The following is a 22,848-nucleotide window of genomic DNA, read 5'->3' as shown; positions in this document are numbered from 1 at the left end:
CAAATGGATGACTTGTGGCTTGTACGGGAGACCGAGGGTATAATTGATCAAATTTACAGAAGTAGTCACCCCGAAGTTGCAGGAGGCAAGTAGCTGGGTGACTGTCAGGAGAAATGGAAATAGACAGTTACAGCAGAGCAACCCTGTGGCCATTACCCTCAAAAACAAGGATAACGCTTTGGATACTTCTGTGAGGGATGACCTCCCGGGAGAATGCCATGGCGACCGGGTTACAGGCATCGAGCATGGGTTGTGGTGTAGAAGGGAAGGAGAGAGAAGGGAGAGGTAATGAAAGGGGACTCGATAGTGAGGGGAACAGACAGATTCTGTGAACATGAACGGAACACCCAGATGGTATGTTGCCTCCTAGTTGCCAGGGTCAGGCATGTCTCAGATCACATCCACAACATTTTGGAGAGGGAAAGGGAACAGCCAGATGTCTTGGTACATATTTGTTCCAATGACATAGGAAGGAAAAGCAATGAGGTCCTAAAAAGAGAATTTAGAGAGCTAGGTAGAAAGGTGAGAAGCAGGACCTCCCAGGTAGTAGTTTCTGGATTGCTGCCTGTGCCACACGCCAGTGAGGGTAGAAACAGGATGACTTGGCAGATAAATGAGTGGCTGAGAAGCTGGTGCAGGGGACAGGGCTTCAGGTTCTTGGATAATTGGGATCTCTTCTGGGGGAGGTATGACCTGTTCGAAAGTGACGGGTTGCACTTGAACCAAGGGGGACCAATATTTTCACGGGCAGGTTTGTTAAAGCTGTTAGGGCGGGTTTTAATTAACTTAGCGAGGGGTGGGAACCAGAGTGAAGGGACTCAGCATAGGACGGAATGTAAAAAAGTAAAGATAGTTTGCAGTCAGACTGTCAGGAAGGGCAAGCAGGTGATGGGACTTAGTTGCAGACAACAGGCTGAATATCAAACCATTAGGGATGCAGAATCAGAAAGTATAGCAAATATGGTGCTCAAGGTATTATATCTAAATGCATGTAGTATAAAAAGTAAGGTGGATGATCTTGTTGCAATGTTACAAGTTGCCAGGTACGATGTTGTGGCCATCACTGAATCGTGGCTGAAGGATGGTTGTAGTTGGGAGCTGAGTGTCCAAGGTTACACGTTATATCAGAGGGATAGGAAGGTTGGAAGTGGGGGTGGTGTGGCTGTACTGGTAAAGAATGACATTAAATCAGTAGAAAGATGTGACATAGGATCAGAAGATGTTGAATCCTTGTGGGTTGAGTTAATAAACTGCAAGGACGTTGATGGCAGTTGATGGCTGGAGGAGGACCACAGGTTACAACAAGAGGTAGAAAGGGCGAGCCTAAAGGGCAATGTTATTGTAGTCGTGGGAGATTTTAACATGCAGGTCGATTGAGTAATGGATAAGGTTGGTAATGGATCTCAAGAGACTGGGTTTATTGAATGCCTAAGAGATAGCTTTTTAGAACAGTTTCCTGTTGAGCGGACTAGGGAATCAGCTATTCTGGATTGGGTGTTACGTAATGAACTGGAGGTGTATAGGGAGTTTAAGGTAAAAGAACACTTAAGACCCAGTGATCACAATATAATTGTCTTCAACTTGAAATTCGATAGGGAGAAAGTAAAGTCTGATGTAGCGGTATTTCAGTGGTATGAGAGAGGAGTTGGCCAAGTAAATTGGAAAGAGCTGCTATCAGAGATATCAACAGAGTAGCAATGGCATGAGTTTCTGGGAAAAATAAGGAAGGTACAGGACATGTATATTCCAAAAATGAAGAAATACTCAAATGGTAAAATAGTACAACCATGGGAAGTCAAAGCTATTGCAAAAGCAAAAGAAAGGGCATACAACAAAACAAAAATTAATGGGAAGATAGAGGACTGGGCATTTTTTAAAAAAACCTACATAGAGCAACTGAAAAAAATCATAAGGGAAGAGATGAAATATAACAGCAAACTAGCAAAAAATATCAAAGTGGATAGTAAAAGGTTTGTCAAGTATGTTGAAGATAAAAGGGAAATGAGAGTAAATAGAGGACGGCTAGAAAATGAGGTAGGAGAAATAATAACGGGGGACAAGGAGACGGTTGATAAAAGAAATGAATATTTTGTGTCAGTCTTCACTGTGGAAGACACTAGCAGTATCCCTGATGATGTACTGTGTGAAGGAAGAGAAGTGGGCGCAGTTACTGTTACAAGAGAGAAGGTGCTCAAAAAGCTGAATGACCTAAAGGTACGTAAGTCAGCTGGTCCAGAGGAACTGTACCCCAGGGTTCTGAAAGAGGTAGCGTTAGAAATTGTGGCAGTATTAGAAATGATCTTTCAAAAATCATTGGATTCTGGCATGGTGCCAGAGGACTGGAAAATTGCAAATGTTACTCCACTCTTTAAGAAAGGAGGAAGGCAACAGAAAGGAAATTATGGATCAGTTAGCCTGACCTCAGTGATTGGGAGGCTGTGAGAGTCAATTGTTAAGGATGAGGTGATGGAGTACTTGGTGACACAGGAGAAGAAAGGGCAAAGTCAGCATGATTTCCTTAAGGGAAAATACTGCCTGACAAACCTGTTGGAATTCTTTAAGGAAATTACATGAAGGATAGATAAAGGGGATGCAGTGGATGTTGTGTATTTGGACTTTCAGAAGGCATTTGATAAGATGCCATACATGAGGCTGCTTACCAAGTTAAGAGCCCATGGTATTACAGGAAAGTTACTAACATGGTTGGAGCATTTGCTGATTGATAGGAGGCAGCGAGTGGGAATAAAAGGATCCTTTTCTGGTTGGCTGACAGTGACTAGTGGTGTTCTGCAGGGGTCGGTGTTGGGACTAATTCTTTTTATGCCGTATATACAGTAAATTATTTAGATGATGGAATAGATGGCTGTGTTGCCAAGTTTGCAAATGATATGAATATTGGTGGAGAGGTAGGTAGAGTTAAGGGTACAGACAGGATGCAGAAGGAGTTAGACAGATTAGGAGAATGGGCAAGAAAGTGACAAATGAAATACAATGTTGGAAAATGGATGGTCACGCACTTTGGTAGTAGAAGTAAGTGTGCCGACTATTTTATAAATGGGGAGAAAATCCAGGAATCTGAGATGCAGGGGGACTTGGGAGTCCTTGTACAATACATCCTGAAGGTTATCTTGCAGGCTGAGTCAGTGATGAGGAAGGCAAATGCCATGTTAGCATTCATTTCAAGAGGTCTAGAATACAAGAGGAGGGATGTGATGCTGAGGCCTTATAAGGCACTGGTGAGGTCTCACCTTGAGTATTGTGAACAATTTTGGGCCCTTCATCTTAGAAAAGATGCGCTGGCATTGGAGAGGGTTCAGAGGAGGTTCACAAAGATGATTGCAGTCATGAAAGAGTTATCATATGAGGAACATTTGATGGCTTTGGGTCTGTACTCACTGGAATTCAGTAGGATGAGGGGAGATCTTATTGAAACCTTTCATATATTGAAAGGCCTAGACAGAGTAGATCTGGAAGAGATGTTTCCCATGGTGGGAGAGTCTAGGACAAGAATGCACAGCCTTAGGATAGAGGGGCACCCTTTCAAAAGAGAGATGCAGAAAAAATTCTTTAGTCAAAGAGTGGTGAATATTTGGAATTTGTTGCCACATGCAGTTGTGGAGGCTAGGTCCTTGTGTATATCTAAGGCAGAGATTGATAGGTTCTTGATTGGACATGGCATCAAAGGTTACGGGGAGAAGGCAAGGAACTGGGGTTGAGGAGGTGATTTTAAAAAAAGGATGAGCCATGATTGAATGGCAGAGCATACCCAATGGGCCAGATGACCTAATTCTGCTCCTATGTCTTATGGTCTTATTGAATGAAGCCGGAGGTCAAAGAGTACAGCAGGTCGTGCATTCACTGCATGCGGAGGAAGACGTTGCCTACAAGGGCTGCTCTGTTGTCCCATTTGCAAAGTGCGGGGCCCCTTGACCTGGTGTGTATGGATTTCCTGTCAATAGAGTCAGATGCCAGCCATATGGCGAATGTCCTGTTCATTACGGATTACTACACCAGATATGAGCAAGTTTTCCCTACCAAGGATCAGAGGGTGTCCACGGTGGCCAAGGTGTTATGGGAGAAGTATTTCATTTATTATGGCCTCCCCAGGTAGGTACATAGTGATCGGGGACGGGATTTTTAGAGTAGGCTCATACATGAGCTACTGAGCATAGTTGGATTTGAGAAGTCTAGGACTACTCTGTATCATCCGCCAGGTGAGCCCCAGCCCGAGACGTTTAATCAGACCTTGTTAGACGTACAAGGAACCTTGGAAATCTGCAAGAATAACAAGTGGAGTCAACATATTGGACAACTGGTCCACTGCTACAACTGTACCCGAAATGAAGCGACTGGGTACTCACCATATTATTTGATATTTGGGCACAAGGCGATGTTGCCTTTATTTCAGGACTGGTGAGGAAGACCTACCATCGAGGACTTCTCTGAACTATGTGTCTGATATGAGAAGGGAGCTGAAAAAGGCTTATGAAGTAGCTGAGTTCGCAGATGCCAAACAGAATCAAGGAAACAAGAGGAGGTATGATCAAAAGGTTAGGTTCTCCCAACTCATGCTGGGAGACCGAGTCTTCATAAGGAATTTCGGGCTACCTGGCAAGCATAAATTGGCTGACCACTGGGCAGCTACGCCCTATGTCAGATTCCCAACGTACCAGTTTTCTGGGTAAAACCATAGGATGGGAATGGGCCTGTCAAGATTCTCCATCAGAACCACCTTCAGCCCCTGGAACAAGAGCTGTGGGCTGATCCAGAGCCCGACCTGGAGCCTACACCTAGTAAGAGGACTCTGCGGTTACACAGAGCGACTGAACGACCAACAGCAGGAGAGATTAGACTGGCCCCCGCCCCTGAATGGGATACGGACTTGAAGGATGAGGAAATGGGGGTGTGGTATATACTGCATTGTGCTAACTCCCGACTGATTGAGGAAGAGGTTCCCAACCCTTCTCACACTGAGTCTGATGAAATCAGAGGGACTATGTGTGGACAGGCTAGGTTTCAGCAGGACCGTGAAGGGGATGATCTGCCAAGGGACAGAGGGAACCAAGTTGCAGGAGGGCACGTGTGATAAACTGGGAGAGGTCTCGCCAGATAGACCAGTAGTATCCCACGGAGGGTCGGAACCTAAAGTAGATGACGGGGTAAGGAGGTCTCAAAGGATCAGGAGACCCCCAGATAGTCTGGCCTATATAGCACCGGGGAACAGAGTGCTACAGCTATCCCCCAGTGAGATATGTCACTACCCTTTAGAAATTGGATTGGAAGTGCTGACATCACAAAAATCCTTTGAAAGCGGTGATGTTAATAATGAGATGACAAATTATTTCAAAGTCATTGGGACATGACTATTTTGGTAGGGAGAGAGTGTAATGCCCTGGTTCATATTTTTTCTCTGTTATGCTGTTCTGTTCTGTGTATGCTGCTTGTTTGGTTACTGTTGAAGATAAGAGATAGGAGAATTGTATCCCATCCAATGAGGATGGCCAGATTTAGGGGAGGTTTCTCTGGTGAGGGACACTAAGGTTGGGCTTGGGGCTTTACTGGGGGAGAAGAGAGAAGGTGCAAGAGAGAAGAGGTCGTAGGAGTTGACCCAGAGTGGGGCTGTGTTTCGACGATGCCCGGGGAGAGATCGATTGTGGATCGGTGACTTGGGGAAACGGTGAGCTCCAACTTGTGCATATTAGACTGTTTCATTAAAATGGACCCTTTTCTTTTTTGTTTTTTCCTTTACTAACCCTTTAGTTAAATTAGGAATTGTAAAGCTAAATCTTTTAATTGTATGTGGTGTACCGTCTGTTATTTTGTGGCACTGATTTATAACCGAGTAACGAATCATGCAGCATCCACACAAATGGGGATTTTGGGGCTCGGACTTTCATCTCCCACGTTTGGTGGGTCCGGAGATTGTCATTCCCTAGACTTATGCAGCTGACAGAACCACAGTGTTTCACAGCCTTACCACGAGGAGCCCTACGGTCTGGAGGGGAAACAGTGTACTTGGCTTGTTTCTCACGTTTGAATCTAATAATAGTGTATTGAGATAAGGAGTGAGTTTCAGTGACAGATATGTAAATGTGGATGAACACTTTCAGCTACTCTGCAGTTTGTTAGTACTTTTTCAGCACTTTCCACCGTGCTGCCCACTCTCCCCCATCACTTCCTCTTCACATCCTGTGCCTTTGAGCTGAAATAAGCATGTGGGGAAGTTGAAGGGGAATCAGTCGCTTGTGAAATAGTAATGAGGAACATCGGGTCTGAATGAGCAGAAATTCAGTTTTTGAAGAACAAGCGAGAAGAAATGTTTGCAGCGATAATCACAATCATGACTCTGTCCGTCTGTGCAGTGGGTAAGTAAATTCCCAGAGTGGGGTCACCCAGTCTGAGACTGGTTTCATCTGCCTTTGAGTTTAATTGACCAGTTGTGGGCCGTGATACTGTGTACAGTTTTGGTCATCCTGTTAGGATGTTATTAAATGAGAAAGAGAGCAGAAACGACCAGGATGTTGTCTGGACTTGGAGGTCTGTGTCACAAGGAGAGATTGGGCACTGCACTTCCCTCAATCGCAGGACTCTGCAGAGAGTGGTGCAGAAAGCCCAACTCATCTGTAGATGTGAACTTCCCATGATTCAGGACATTTAGAAAGACAAATGTGTAAAAATGGCCCGAAGGATCAAGTCATCACAACTACAATCTGTTCCAGCTGCTACCTTCCAGGAAATGGTTATCATCATCATTGTCATCAGGTGCCGAGTCCAGTTTGAGCTTTGACTGCCATGGCCCACACACTCCTGTTTCGGGTCAAATGGATCAATTCATTGGTGTTCATTTCCAGTTCTCTGGCTGCTGCCTCCATCTTCATTTGTCTTTTAGCTCTTGTCATCAAAATTCTTAGAAGTATCTTGGTGATATGACTCATTAAATTTATGGTCCTATGTAATTCACATTCTATTGCTCCAGGTTTCTTAGGAAGAGTGATAAATACTGATTTTTTCATTTCTTCTGATATTATTCCAGTCTCATAAATGTCATTGATTAAATCAGTAAGTTTTTCAATTCCATAATCTTCAAGGGCGATAATTTGTTCTATTACTAATTCATCCGGACTTGCTGCCTTTCCTTTCTTCATCTTATTTATTGCATTACGAATTTCAGATTTTAAAATACTTGGACCTTCAATGTTTTTCTTAATTTCTGGTTTTTCGCCTCAATCGTCTTCAAACCATTCCTGAATATACTCAGTCCATCTGTTCATAATCTCATCTTTTTCCATGATAATGGTACCATCCTTTGCTTTCAAACATCCACCTGAAGAACAGAGGAGCTTTTTACCAGTGATATTCTTGATTTGTTGATGTAACCTTTTTGGATCAGTAATAAAGATTCTTTCTATTTGCTAACATTCCTGGTTTAACCATTCTTCTTTGGCTTTTTGACATAAGCTTTCAACCTTTTTAATTTAAGGACTTATATTCTATTGGATTTGCTTTCTTCCATCTCCTTTCTTCCATTAGATTTTTGATTTCATCTGTCATCTATTTATTCTTTGTGTTTTTTCCTTTTTTAGGAATCACTGACTTTGCTGATTCTACCAAAGCATCCTTTAGAGAAATAAATTTCATTTCTACATGATTGCTATCATCATCAACAGATTCTATTTCTAGACTTTGAAATCTATTCCTTACTTCAATTTTTAATTTTTGTCTTAAGTTTCCTTCTTTAATTAATTGCAAGTAGGCAAGGGGTTGTTCAGGTTTTTGCTTCTTTAGTTTTTTAAGTTTTACTTTTACATGACATACTGCTGGGTTATGGTCACCATTACAGTCTGCACCTGGATATGTTTTGCATTGAGTCACTGAGTTTCTAAATCTTTGGTTTATAGTAATAAAGTCAATTTGATTTCTAGTGTTATCACCTGGACTTTTCCAGGTCCATGAGCATCTTGGATGGTTTTTAAAGTAGGTATTCATAATGACCTGATTATTCATCTTGCACTGTTCTACCCATTTCTCACCTCGTTCATTTCTTTTCCCTAGTCCAAATTTTCCTCTGGTATTTCCATTAGCACCTTGTCCTACTTTAGCATTTAGATCTCCCATGACAATAACAATATCTTGAAATTTGCATCCATTCTTTGCTTGTTCAAGCTCTTCATAGAATTTATCTATATCTTCATTTGTTCCATCTGATGTTGGTGCATATACCTGTGTAATTGCTAAATCAAATGGTTGTCCTCTGAATCTAACAAGGAGCACTCTTTCTGATATTGCCCAATGTCCTAAAACACTTTTTGGCATGTTTTCATCCATAAGAATTCCTAGTCCATTAGTATGGGATATTCCACAATAATAAATTAGGGTTTTATTTCTATTCTGACATGTTCCAGCACCTATCCAATGAACTTTGCTAATTCCCATGATGTTCATCTTTGGTCTTTCCATTTCATTTATCACATTATCCAATTTTCTTGCTTTATATAGCGTTCTTACATTCCAAGTGGCAATAATTTTCTTTTGTGTTACTTCAATTTCATGTACAGTAGCTTGATGACAGTCAGGGATCCCCTGCTGACCAGAATCAACCCTACTGACCGAAGCATCTTCAAAATTTTCTTGAACACCCTCTTGACACTGTTGTTGTGTGATACATTTTGTGAGTTTGACCATGGTTTTCTTGGCTAATAGATTCTAGGAAACCTAGTATTTAGCAACAGTGGTTTGCTATTACCTACCATTGGGCGAACTAAAGAAATAGCCATTTCTCTTCCCAAATGTTCATCCGCCTGTACTATAGCCGTTGACATTTGAGGTCCGAGCTCATCCGCCTTCTCCGTCACAAGTTCAGTTACTGAACCTAGCGGATCTGCCATTGGCCTTCGCTCAGATCAATGGACAATAGACAATAGGTGCAGGAGTAGGCCATTCAGCCCTTCGAGCCAGCAGCACCATTCACTGTGATCATGGCTGATCATCCACAATTAGTACCCCGTCCTGCTTTCTCCCCATATCCCTTCATTCGCTATCTTTAAGAGCTCTATCTAACTCTTTCTTGAAAGAATCCAGAGAATTGGCCTCCACTGCCTTCTGAGACAGAGCATTCCGCAGAACCACAACCCTCTGTGTGAAAAAGTTTTTCCTCAACTCCATTCTAAATTGTCTACCCCTTATTCTTAAACTGTGGCCTCTGGTTCTGGACTCCTTAAAAAAACATGTTTCCTGACTCCAGCGTGTCCAATCCCTTAATAATCTTACATGTTTCAATCAGATCCCCTCTCATCCTTCTAAATTCTACTGTATACAACCCCAGTCGCTCCAATCTTTCAACATATCCTGAGCAGGAACCCTTGCAGGTGCTACCGTTCCAGGTCAGAGCGGCCCTGGGAGCAATGAATGACTAAGGGGTAACTCCACTTTCCCCAAAGCTCTGAAAATCCCCAATCAGAGGCTCATCACTGGTTACAGCTTAGAGTCATACCCAGGACCACAGGAAATGGTACCGCAGCATAATAACCAGGACTAACAGGCTCTGGGACAGCTTTATCAGGCCATCAGACTGATAAATTCATGCTGAAACAATTGTATTTCTATGTTATATTGACCATCCTGTTGTACATACTATTTATTACAGATTACTATAAATTGCACATTGCACATTTAGAAAGACGTAATGTAAAGATTTTTACTTATTATGTATATGAAGGATGTAAGTAATAAAGCCAATTCAATTCAATTCAGATTGCATACACTAGGAACTTCCGTCTTAAATATCCCCACGGACTTGGACTCCACTGCAGTCTGTGATAGATTCACTACTCTCTGGCTAAAAATATTCTTCCTTATCTGTTCTAAAAGATCATCACTCAATTTTGAGGTCGTGCCCTCTAGTTCTGGATATCTCCACCAAAGGAAACATCCTCTCCACATCCACCCAATCTAGTCCTTTCAAGATTCAGTAGGTTTCAATGAGATCCCCATGTGTTCTTCTAAATTCCAGTGAGTACAGGCCCAAAGCTGCCAAACGCTCATCATATCTTAACCCTATAATTCTCCATATCATTCTCGTGAACCTCTTCTGGACTCTCGTCAATGGTAACACATCCTTTCAGAGATGTGGGCCCAAAACTGTTGACAGTACTCCAACTTTGGCCTGACTAGTGTCTTATAAAGGCTCAGCATTATCTCCTTGCTTTTATATTCTATGCCCCTTGAAATAAATGCCAACATTGCATTTGTCTTCTTTAACACAGACTCAACCTGTAAATTAAACTTCTGGGAGTCTTGCATGAGGACTCCTAAGTCCCTCTGCACCTCTGATGTTTGAACCTTCTCCCCATTTAGATCAGGTGTCCCCAGCCTCTTTTGCACTGCAAACTGGTTTAACATTGACAATATTTTTGCGGACTGGCTGACCCAGTGGGGGGGGCGGGTTGCCAACGGACAAGAGTAGCAGTCAAATATGTTTTGTTTACCCCGAGAAAGACTACAATGATCATGAAGCCTTGCGCGGGCACCTGTGTACGCGTGCACAACTGGCGCATGCGTGTACCTGCCGATTTTTTTCTAAAAATCGGTTTTGGCGATTCTGTTCGGGAGGGAGCGGTTAATCACGAACGGAATATAGGTGGTAAGTGGCTAATACAATCAATTTTGTTTCTAAAAGGGCTTATCCAACGAATTTAATGTTAAACACAGCGCATATTTTCCACGCATGAATATAGTGATAAGTCAATTATCAGGGGAGGACAGGGGCTTGAAGTAAATGTTGAACGAACTTCCAGTAGAAGTGGTAGAGGCAGGTTCGATATTATCATTTAAAGAAAAATTGGATAGGTATATGGACAGGAAAGGAATGGAGGGTTATGGGCTGAGTGCAGGTCGGTGGGACTAGGTGAGAGTAGCTTTCGGCACGGACTAGCAGGGCAGAGATGGCCCTTTTCCGTGCTGTAATTGCTATATGGTTATATAAATCACTTATAATCAATAGCATCATAACATTTTAAGTAATGTTTGGATATTAAACACACAGCACATATTTTCCCCGTATGAACATATAAAATCATTGCAACAAACCAATATTGCTGAATCAGTGGGAGCCCTGGGCTTGTTTCCCTGCAACGAAACAGTCCTATCGAGGGGTGATGGGAGACAGCGATACTTGAAGGGGGTTCCTTATGTCCAGTCTATTCCGCAATTTAGTTTTCATTGCATTCATTGCAGAAAACTCCGCTTCACAGAAAAATGTTGGAAATGGAAGCAACGTTTTCAGTGCTTTTGTGGCTATCTCAGGATATTCAGCCTTGACTTTGATCCAGAATGCCGACAGAGATATTATGTCAAACATACTTTTCAGTCCACCGTGATATGCAAGCTCGAGGAGTTGATCTCCTTCCCGCTCTGACATTGGTGACGCACGGGTAATGACCTCGCTTGCGTTCGAGCTCAACAGTGGCTGTGACAAGGAATGAGGAAAGGTGCAGCTGACTCATATCGCCAAATCATATCATTTCCTCATGGCCCGGTAGTGCATGCCTTGTGGCCCGGTGGTTGGGGACCGCTGATTTAGATAATTCTGCACTATTGCTCTTTTTACCAAAATGCATTGTCATACATTTCCCAACACTGACAAAAGACAATAGACAATAGGTGCAGGAGTAGGCCATTCGGCCCTTTGAGCCAGCACCGCCATTCACTGTGATCATGGCTGATCATCCACTATCAGTATCCAGTTCCTGCCTTATCCCCATAACCTTTGATTCCGCTATATTTCACCTGCCCCACTGTATTCCATCTGCCCCTTATTTGCTCATCCTTCCAACTTGTCTAAGTCCTGCTGCAATTGCATTGTTTCCTCAGCATTACCTACCCCTCCACCTATCTTTGTATCATCTGAAAACTTTTCCACACAGCCATCAATTCCATCATCCAAATTATAGACAAATAATGTGAAAATTAGCGGTCCCAATACTGACCCCTAAGGAACACCACTAGACACTGGCAGCCAACTAGAAAAGGCCCATTTTATTCCCACTCACTGCCTCCAGCCTGTCAGCCATTCCTCTATCCATGCCAGTAGTAACGCCATAGGATTTTATCCTGTTTAGTAGCCTCATGTGTGACACCTTATCAAATGCCTTCTGAAAATCCAAGTAAATGACATCAACTACTTCTCCTTTGTCCACCCTGCTTGTTACTTCCTCAAAAATCTCTAACAGATTTGTCCGGCAAGATCTCTTTTCACAGAAACCATGCCAACTTTGACATTTCCTCATTAGTCTACAAGTACACCAGAACCTTGATAGAAGACCTCACAATAGACTCCAACAATTTCTTAACCACTGAAGTTAGGCTAATTGGCCTAAAAATTCCTTTCTTTTGCCTTCCTCCCTTCTTAAAGAGTGGTGAGGCATTTGCAATCTTCCAGTCTGCAGGACCATACATCCATTACCTCTTCAGCAACCTGTTTCAGGACTCTGATATGTAGTCCATCTGGTCCAGATGGCTTTGCGCCTTAAGAGCTTTGAGTTTGCCTAGCACTTTCTCCTTTGTAATAGCAATGGCACTCACTCCTGCTCCCTGACAGTCACAGACTTCTGGCACAATGGTAGTGTCTTCTACATTGAATTATCCAACTTCCCACTCACTTTTGCTACTTATATGCTCTCTCCTTGGCTTTTATGCAGTCCTTAACTTCCCTTGCCAGTCATGGTTGCCTATCCTTGCCAGTTGTGAACAACTTCTTCTGAGGAACATATCTATCCTGCACCTTGTGAACTGTCCCCAGAAACTTCAGCCATCTCTGTTCTGCCGTCATCCCCGGCAGCATCCTCCTCCAATCCACCTGGGCAAGCTCCTCTCTCAAGCCTCTGTAATTCTATTTAATTCCATTGTGATACTGATACATGTGACTTATGCTTCTCCCTCTTAAAGTGCAGTATGAGTTCACTCATATTAAGATCACCTCCTCCTAAGTGTTTCTTTACATTAAGCTCCCTAATAGTGTATGGGTTATTACACAACTTCCAATCTAAGATTGCCTTTCCCCGAGTAGGCTCAACCACAAGATGCTCTAAAAAGCCATCTCGTCAGCATTCAACAAATTCCCTCTCCTGAGATCCGACGCCAGCCTGATTTTCCCAATCTACTTGCATCTTGAAGTCCCCCATTACAGTTGTGTCATTACCCTTATTATGTGCCTTTTCCAGCTCCCTTTGCAATATCACCCCCACATCTTGGATACTATTTGGATGACTATATATTATTCCTGTACTGGTTTTAACATCCTTGTGGTTTCTTAACTCCACACTCAAAGATGCAATATTTTTTATGCAATGTCACCTGTTTCTAAATATGTAATTCCATCTCTTACCGACAGAGTCATACCACCATCTGCCTGTCGTTTTGATACAAAGTATATCCTTTGATGTTAAGCTCCCAACTAATGGCCTTCTTTCAGCCACAACTCAGCCCAGAATGCCATACCGACCAATCTCTAATTGTGCCACGGGTTTGTTCACTGTATTCCGAATGCTACGCTCATTTAAATACAGCACCTTCGGTCCTGCATTCTTTGCCTCTGTGTGACATCTTAACTCTTTGTTCCTTCTGCATCTGTACCCAATCATTGGCTTGTCCTTCCTTACATTCCTGTTACACCCGTCGTCTACTTGTAAACCTGCTGGCTCATCCTCAGCTCTAACATACTGATTCCCATCCCCCTGCCATGTTAGTTTAAGCCACTCCCAAAAATTCTAGCAAATCTGCCTGGGAGAATATTATTGTTTCTGCTTGCAGTTACTGTTTGTAGTTCCTGTTTGCACGATGTTTTCCTTCTTTGCACATTGGGTGTTCAATGGTCTTTTTTATTTCTTATTTTATTTCTTTAACTTTAATGGACATGATGTAGTTTTTTTATTCTCTGCACGTTGTCTTTTTTCATGTATATGGGGTTGGTTTTGAGTATCTTTGTTTTGTGGCTGCCTGTTAGGAGACGAATCTCAAGGTAATATAATGCAAACATGCTTTGATAATTAAATATACTTTGAAATTTTGAAACATTAGCAACGTAAAGCAATCTAGATAAGTACATGAACAGCAGAGGGTTCGCAGTCTGTGGGCCAAATGCATGCTGGGCAACACAGTCTGAGTGAACAAGTTGAGCCAAAGGTCTTGTTTCTGTACTGAACGATTTAATGAGTCACATGAATCTGAATTTGTGGTTTAAAAACTCTGAACTGTTGGGATTTTCTTGGTTCACACTGAGCTGAGACACTGAAGTATAATCTTCTACAATTCCTATTCAGCATGATAAACAAAGGTTTTACTCCCGCTGATCTACCTGCTTTTCACCTATGACTGTACAGCCCCAGTACCAGATTCAAGTTTGCTGCTGACACCAGAGCTGTAGGCAGAGTCAAAGTGGCTGATGAATCGTATACGGGCAGGACACTGAAAATCCGGCTGAGTGCTGTCACAACAACAACCTCTCACTCAATGTCAGCAAGACCACGGGGAGGGATTGTAGACTATCAGAGAAATCCACTCAGAGGATCAGAGGTGGAGAGGCTCAGTGACTTTAAACTCCTTGCTGACACTATGTCAGAGGACCTGTCCTGTACCATCATATAAATGCAATTGTAAAGAAAGCATGACAGTACCCTAACTTCCTGAGGAGTTGCTGAGATTCAGCATGTCATCAAAATCCTTGACAAATTTCCACGGATACGAGACTTATTCCAGGAATGAAAGGGTTAGCGTATGAGGAGCATCTGGCAACTCCTGGGCTGTATTTCCTGGAGTTCAGGAGAACGAGGGGGGATCCCATAGAAACATTTCAAATGTTAAAAGGCCTGAACAGATTTGATACGGCAAAATTATTTCCCATTGTAGGGAAGTCTAGGACATGAAGGCATGAATTCAGGATTGAAGGACGTCCATTTAGAACAGAAATGTAGAGAAATTACTTTAGTCAGAAGGTGGTAAATCTGTGGAATTTGTTGCCGCAAGTGGCTGTGGAGGCCAAGTCATTGGGTGCATTTAAGGCAGAGATAGATAGGTTCTTGATTAGCCAGGGCATCAAAGGGTATGGGGAGGAGGCAGGGGAGAGAGGATGACTGGAAGAATTGGATGAGCCCATGATTGAATGGTGGAGCAGACTTGACGGGCTGAATAGCCTACTTCTTCTCCCATACCTTATGGTCTTATATGTGGTGGAAAGTGTTCTGATAGGCTGCATTAAGGCCAGGCATGTGAATGCCAATGCCTTTAAGTGGACAATCCTACGAAAGGTAGTGAATTTGATCCAGTACATCAGGTGTAAAACCTTACCAACCATTGTGAACATCTACGTGAAATGTTGGCGCAGAAAAGCAGCATCCATCATCAAAGATCCTCACCACCCAGGCCAGGCTCTTTTCACGCTGATGCCATCAGGTAAAAGGTACAAGAAGGTACAATTGTCTCAGGACTCACACCAACAGAGTCAAGAACAGCTCCTACCCCTCGACCATCAGGCTCTTGAACAAATGATAACTACACTCATTCTGTTTCCAGTGATCTCACAACCAATGATCTCACTTTCATGACTCTTTATCTTGGTATTTATTGCTATTTATTTATATTTGCATTTGCACACATTGTTGTCTTCTGTACTCTTGCTCTTTCATTGATCCTGTTCACAGTTACTTTTCTATAGATTTGCTGCGGAAGTTTGCACTCTGGTAATAAATTTTACTTTGAACTTTGAATTTTGGAAAGGTTTCACCAAGTTCCACAGGTGTCAGCACAGAAAATCTGACGTAAATTTGAAAGATGGTTTAAGAAACAAGAAAGAGAGAGGGTCCGATGTCAGCAATGTGTGTCAGGAGGTAAACCTCTGGGTCCTCAACTTCTCACATGTATGTTAGACACCAAATGCAGGAATGAGGAGTTGCATATAAAAGTAAAATACTGCAGTTGTTGCAAACCTGAACGAAAAGCCAAGACGCACCAAGCATTCAACAGATCAGAGAGCAAGAGAGCAGAGAGAAACCGGGTTCATGGTTCACACAGAAAACCTGATGATGCTCACCCAGGTTTGCAGATACTACTGAGTAAGGAGGGAGCATTGGCAGTGCAGGTTACAATGATCAATCAAGTGGTCAAAACTACAGAAGATGAGACTTATTGAAAAGAATCTCAAAAGATATAATAAAGTCAAATGACCACATCTTCTTCATACATTTTATGTTCAAGGGTCATAGAATCACAGCGTACTACAGCGGAGAAACAGGCTGTTATGTACATCAGTTCCATACCAACCTGAACTTGTACCTAGTCCCATTTACCTGCACCTGGACCTTATCCCTCCATAACTCTGTCATCCATGTACATATTTCAAACTTCCCTTAAATGTTACAATTGCATCCACCACTTCCACTTCCACTGACAGCTCGTTCCACACAGTCACCACCCTCTGAGTGAAAAACTTCCCCCTCAAGTTCCCCTTAAATATTTCACTTTTCACTCTAAACCTGTGACCTCTAGTTCCAGACACAGTCAACCTGAAGTGAAAAGGCCTGTATGCATTCACCCTATCTATACCCCTCATAAGTCTGTATACCTCTATCCAATCTCCCCTCATTCTCCTACATGCCAGTGAAAAAATGCCTGAAATGATTCAATCTTTCACTACAACTCAGATCATCAAGTATACTTGTAAATTTTCCCTGCAGCCTTTGAATCTTATATCTTTCCTGCAGGTAGGTAGGCATTGCAGCCAATTCTTCAAATTCAGCCTCAAAGGTTCAAACGTTTAAAAGTCCAATTTAAGGTCAGAGAAATGTATACAGTATACATCCTGAAATGCTTTTTCTTCACAAATATCCAGGAATACAGACACACACAACGCGCTGGAGGAACTCAGCAGGTTAGGCAGCATCCGTGGAAACGATGAGTCAACGTTCGGGCCGGAACCCTTTGTCAGGACTGTAGAGGGAAGGGGCAGAGGCCCTATAAAGAAGGTGGGGGGAGGGTGGGAAGGAGAAGGCTGGTAGGTTCCAGGTGAAAAACCAGTAAGGGGAAAGATAAGGGGTGGGGGAGGGGGTAGGCAGGAAAGGTGAAGAAGGAATAGGGGAAAACACAATGGGTAGTAGAAAGAGGCGGTACCATGAGGGAGGTGAGAGGCAGCTGGGAGAGGGGCAGAGTGAAATAGGGATAGGGGAAGGGAGGGGGAGGGAATTACCGGAAGCTGGGGAATTCTATGTTCATACCAAGGGGCTGGAGACTTCCTAGACAGTATATGAGGTGTTGCTCCTCCAACCTGAGTTTAGCCTCATCATGGCAGTAGAGGAGGCCACATATGGACATATCCAAATGGGAATGGGAAGCAGAGTTGAAGTGGGTGGCTACTGGGAGATCCTGTCCGTTGTGGCGGACGGAGCAGAGGTGCTCGACGAAACGGTCCCCCAATCTGCGTCGGGTTTCACCGATGTAGAGGAGGCCGCACCGGGAGCACCGGATGCGATAGATGACCCCAACAGACTCACAAGTGAGGTGTTGCGTCACCTGGAAGGACTGTTTGGGGCCCTGAATGGTGGCAAGAGAGGAGGTGTAGGGACAGGTGTAGGTGTAGGAGGCTGCTTCCTGCACCCATGCTGAGCCCATCAATTTCATCGACTTTACTTCAAACTTCCACCCAGCCCTCAAAGTCACTTGGTCTATCTCAGACACTTCTCTCCCCTTTCTCGATCTCTCGGTCTCCATCTCTGGAGACAGACAGTCCACTGACATCTACAAGCCCACTGACTCTCATAACTACCTCGACTATACCTCTTCCCACCCCACCACAAGCAAAAATGCCATTCCCTATTCCCAGTTCCTCCGTCTCCGCCGCATCTGCTCCCAGGATGAGACTTTACGTTCCAGGACATCTTAAATGTCCTCTTTCTTTAAGGATCGTGGTTTCCCTTCTGCCGTCATCAATGATGCCCTCACCCGCATCTCCTCCATTTCCCACACTTCGGCTCCCACCCCATCCTCCCGTCACCACAACATGGACAGAGTTTCCCTTGTCTTCACCTACCACCCCACCAGCCTCCGGATCCAACACATTATCCTCTGCAACTTCCACCACCTTCAACAGGACCCCAACACTAAGCACATCTTTCCCTCTCCACTCTTCTGCTTTCCACAGGAATCGTTCCCTCCGTGACTCCTTGATCCACACGTCCCTCCCCATGGATCTCCCACCCGGCACTTATCCCTGTAAGCATAAGTGCTACACCTGTCCCTACACCTCCTCTCTTGCCACCATTCAGGGCCCCAAACAGTCCTTCCAGGTGAGGCAACACTTCACTTGTTGGGGTCATCTATTGCATCCGGTGCTCCCGGTGCAGCCTCCCCTACATCGGTGAAACCCGACACAGATTGGGGGATCGCTTCGTCGAGCATCTCCACTCCGTACACCACAACAGACAGGATCTCCCAGTAGCCACCCACTTCAACTTTGCTTCCCACTCCCATTCAGATATGTCCATACATGGCCTCCTCTACTGCTATGATGAGGCCAAACTCAGGTTGGAGGAGCAACACCTCATATACCGTCTGGGTAGTCTCCAGCCCCTTGGTATGAACATTGAATTCTCCAACTTCCGGTAATTCCCTCCCCCTCCCTTCCTCTATCCCTATTTCACCCTGCCCCCTCCCCCAGCTGCCTATCACCTCCCTCAATGTTTCGCCTCTTTCTACTACCCATTGTGTTTTCCCCTATTCCTTCTTCACCTTTCCTACCTATCACCTCCCTGCTTCTCCTCCCCTACCCCTTTATCTATCCCCTTACTGGTTTTTCACTTGGAACCTACCAGCCTTCTCCTTCCCAGCCTCCCCCCATATTTATAGGGCCTCTGTCCCTTCCCTCTTCAGTCCTGAGGAGGGCTCTGGCCCGAAATGTCGACTCATCGTTTCCACGGATGCTGCCCGACCTGCTGAGTTCCTCCAGCGTGTTGTGAGTGTTGCTTAGACCCCAGCATCTGCGGAGTATTTTGTGTCCAGGAATACAGAGAAGTGCCCCAAAGAATGAACGACAGTTAAACGTGACAACCCCAAAGACCAACCCCAGCTCCCCGCTCCCACGCGCAATCCCCTCCCTCACCTCCCACATTGCCCTGGGGTACATCTCATCCGGTCCAGGCGACTTACTTGACTTCATGCTTTCCAAAAGCTCCAGCACATCCTCTATCTTAATATCTACATGCTCAAACTTTTTAGTCCGCTGCAAGTCATCACTACAATCACCAAGATCCTTTTCCATAGTGAATACTGAAGCAAAGTATTCATTAAGTATCTCTACTATTTCCTCCGGTTCCATACACACTTTCCCACTGTCACACTTGATAGGTCCTATTCTTTCACATCTTATCCTCTTGCTCTTCACATACTTGTAGAATGCCTTGGGGTTTTCCTTAATTCTGCCCACCAAGGCCTTCTCATGGCCCCTTCTAGCTTTCCTAAATTCCTTCTTAAACTCCTCCCTGTTAGCCTTATAATCTTCTAGATCTCTAACATTACCTAGCTCTCTGAACCTTTCGTAAGCTTTTCTTTTCTTCTTGACTAGATTTACTACAGCCTTTATTGTCAGGACCGGAAACTTATCCATAAGACCAAAACACAAAGGAGTAGAAGTCGGCCATTCGGCCCATCGAGTCTGCTCCACCATTTTATCATGAGCTGATCCATTCTCCCATTTAGTCCCACTCCCCTGCCTTCTCACCATAACCTTTGATGCCCTGGCTACTCAGATACCTATCAATCTCTGCCTTAAATACACCCAATGACTTGGCCTCCACTGCTGCCCGTGGCAACAAATTCCATAGATTCACCACCCTCTGACTAAAAAAATTTCTTCGCATTTCTGTTCTGAAAGGCCGCCCTTCAATCCTTAAGTCATGCCCTCTCATACTAGACTCCCCCATCATGGGAAACAACTTTGCCACATCCACTCTGTCCATGCCTTTCAACATTCGAAATGTTTCTATGAGGTCTCCCCTCATTCTTCTAAACTCCAAGGAATACAGTCCAAGAGCGGACAAACGTTCCTCATATATTAACCCTCTCATTCCCGGATACATTCTAGTGAATCTTCTCTGTACCCTCTCCAACGTCAGCACATCCTTTCTTAAATAAGGAGACCAAAACTGCCCACAGTACTCCAAGTGAGGTCTCACCAGCGCCTTATAGAGCCTCAACATCACATCCCTGCTCTTATACTCTATTCCCCTAGAAATGAATGCCAACATTGCATTCACCTTCTTCACTAGTGACTCAACCTGGAGGTTAACATTAAGGGTATCCTGTACGAGGACTCCCAAGTCCGATGCATCTCCAAACTTTGAGTTCTTTCCCCATTTAAATAATAGTCTTCCCTTTTATTTTTTTCTGCCAAAGTGTATAACCATACACTTTCCAACATTGTACTTCATTTGCCACTTCTCTGCCCATTCTTCCAATCTATCCAAGTCTCTCTGCAGACTCTCCATTTCCTCAGCACTACCGGCCCCTCCACCTATCTACGTATCATCACCAAACTTACCCACAAAGCCATCTATTCCATAATCCAAATTGTTGATGTACAATGTAAAAAGAAGTGGCCCCAACACGGACCCCCGTGGAACACCACCGGTAACCGGCAGCCAACCAATAGGATCCCTTTATTCCCACTCTCTGTTTCCTACCAATCAGCCAATGCTCTATCCACATATGTAACTTTCCCGTAATTCCATGGGCTCTTATCTTGTTAAGTAGCCTCATGTTATCCACTTTTATATTCCTTAAAAGTTCCAGTAATACTGCTTCTTTAATCATCATAGTTTCCATAACTTCCCTACCCGATTCCCTTATCTTACACAATTCAATATCCTTCTCCTTAGAAGACATCCTTCTCCTCCCTTGGAGGGTCAGACACCCTGAGCCAATAGGCTGATCCTGGATTTATTTCCTGGCATAATTTACATATTACTATTTAACTATTTATGGTTTTATTACTATTTAATTCTTTATGGTGCAACTGTAACGAAAACCAGTTTCCCCCAGGATCAATAAAGTATGACTATGACTATGACCATGACTATGACCTAATGAATACCGAAGAAAAGAAATTGTTAAGAATCTCCCCCATCTCTTTTGACTCCACACATAGCCGTCCACTCTGATTCTCTAAGGGACCAATTTTATCCCTCACTATCCTTTTGCTATTTTTATAACGGTAGAAACCCTTGGGATTTATTTTCACTTTACTTGCCAAAGCAACCTCATATCTTCTTTTAGCTTTTCTAATTTCTTTCTTAAGATTCTTTTTACATTCTTTATATTCCTCGAGCACCTCATTTACTCCACGCTGTCTATATTTATTGTAGATCTCTCTTTTTTTTCCGAACCAAGTTTCCAATATCCCTTGAAAACCATGGCTCACTCAAACTTTTAACCTTACCTTTCAACCTAACAGGAACATAAAGATTCTGTACTCTCAAAATTTCACCTTTAAATGATCTCTGTTTCTCTACTCCATCCTTCCTATAAAATAAACTGTCCCAATCCACTCCTTCTAAATCCTTTCACATCTCCTCAAAGTTAGCCTTTCTCCAATCAAAAATCTCAACCGTGGGTCCAGTCCTATCCTTCTCCATAATTATATTGAAACTAATGGCACTGTGATCACTGGACCCGAAGTGCTCCACAACACATACCTCCATCACCTGACCTATCTCATTCTCTAACAGGAGATCCAACACTGCCCCCTCTCTAGTTGGTACCTCTGTATATTGCAGCAAAAAACTATCTTGCACAGATTTGACCATCTCCAAACCATCCAGCCCTTTTACAGTATGGGCCTTCCAGTCTATATGTGGAAAATTAAAATCTCCCACAATCACAGCCTTGTGCCTACTACTAATATCTGTTATCTCCTTACAAATTTGCTCCTCTAATTCCCGCTCCCCATTTGGTGGTCTATAATACACCCCTATAAGTGTTACTGCACCTTTCCCAATCCTCAATTCCACCCAAATAGCTTCCCTAGATGAGCCCTCTAATCTATCCTGCCAGAGAACCACTGTAATATTTTCTCTGACAAGCAATGCAGCCCCTCCCTCTCTTGTCCCTCCAATTCTATCACACCTGATGCAATTAAATCCTGGAATATTTAGTTGCCAATCACACCCCTCCTGCAACCATGTTTCACTAATAGCTACCACATCATACTTCCAGGTGTCAATCTATGCTTTAAGCTCATCCACCTTTCTTACAATGCTCCTAGCATTGAAATAAATGCATTTAAGAAATTTTCCACCTCTTAACCTCTGTTTATCACTAACTGTGCAAACAATTTTACTATTTTCTTTTTCGTCCTTCTTCCCTGCATCTGTTCCTACACTTTGGTTCCCCTCCCCTCTCCTATCTAGTCTAAATCCACGGAAGCCTCCCTAGCAAACCTACCTGCAAAAATATTTGTTCCCCCTTCAGTTCAGATGTAGACTGTCCCGCTGGAACAGGTCCCACCTTCCCTGGAAAATTGCCCAATTATCTATAAATCTGAAGCCCTCCCTCCTGCACCATGCCTTCAGCCATGTGTTGATCTGCACTATCTTACTATTTCTAAACCCGCCTGCACGTGGCACTGATAGCAATCCTGAGATTGCTATCCTGGAGGTCCTGTCCTTTAACTTGGCTCCTAACTCCCTAAACTCCCCTTTCAGGACCTCCTCACTCTACCTACCCATATCATTGGTCCCAACATGGACAACGACATCTGGCTGCTCACCCTCCCTCTTGAGAATACCGAGAACTTGATCTGAAACATCGCGG

General features: G+C 43.6%; 1 protein-coding gene across 4 annotated transcripts in view; it reads left to right on the top strand.

Moving 5' to 3' along the window:
- LOC140201119 (uncharacterized) overlaps positions 1–22,848 on the top strand; it is a 96,462-nt gene that overhangs the window by 30,226 nt on the left and 43,388 nt on the right. For 3 of the 4 annotated variants that reach the window (XM_072264737.1, XM_072264735.1, XM_072264734.1), the window contains exon 1: positions 6,261–6,365. The exons of the other annotated variant lie outside the window; for it this stretch is intronic. In XM_072264737.1, coding sequence (XP_072120838.1) covers positions 6,317–6,365 — 49 coding nt within the window. In that variant the 5' untranslated portion in view covers positions 6,261–6,316. Of the gene's footprint in view, positions 1–6,260; positions 6,366–22,848 lie in introns of those variants that run through there. 4 annotated transcript variants of the gene reach the window in all.

The sequence above is a fragment of the Mobula birostris genome, chromosome 8, assembly GCF_030028105.1.
Source record: "Mobula birostris isolate sMobBir1 chromosome 8, sMobBir1.hap1, whole genome shotgun sequence".
Lineage (NCBI taxonomy): Eukaryota > Metazoa > Chordata > Chondrichthyes > Myliobatiformes > Myliobatidae > Mobula > Mobula birostris.
This window is presented reverse-complemented; position numbering and strand designations above follow the sequence as displayed.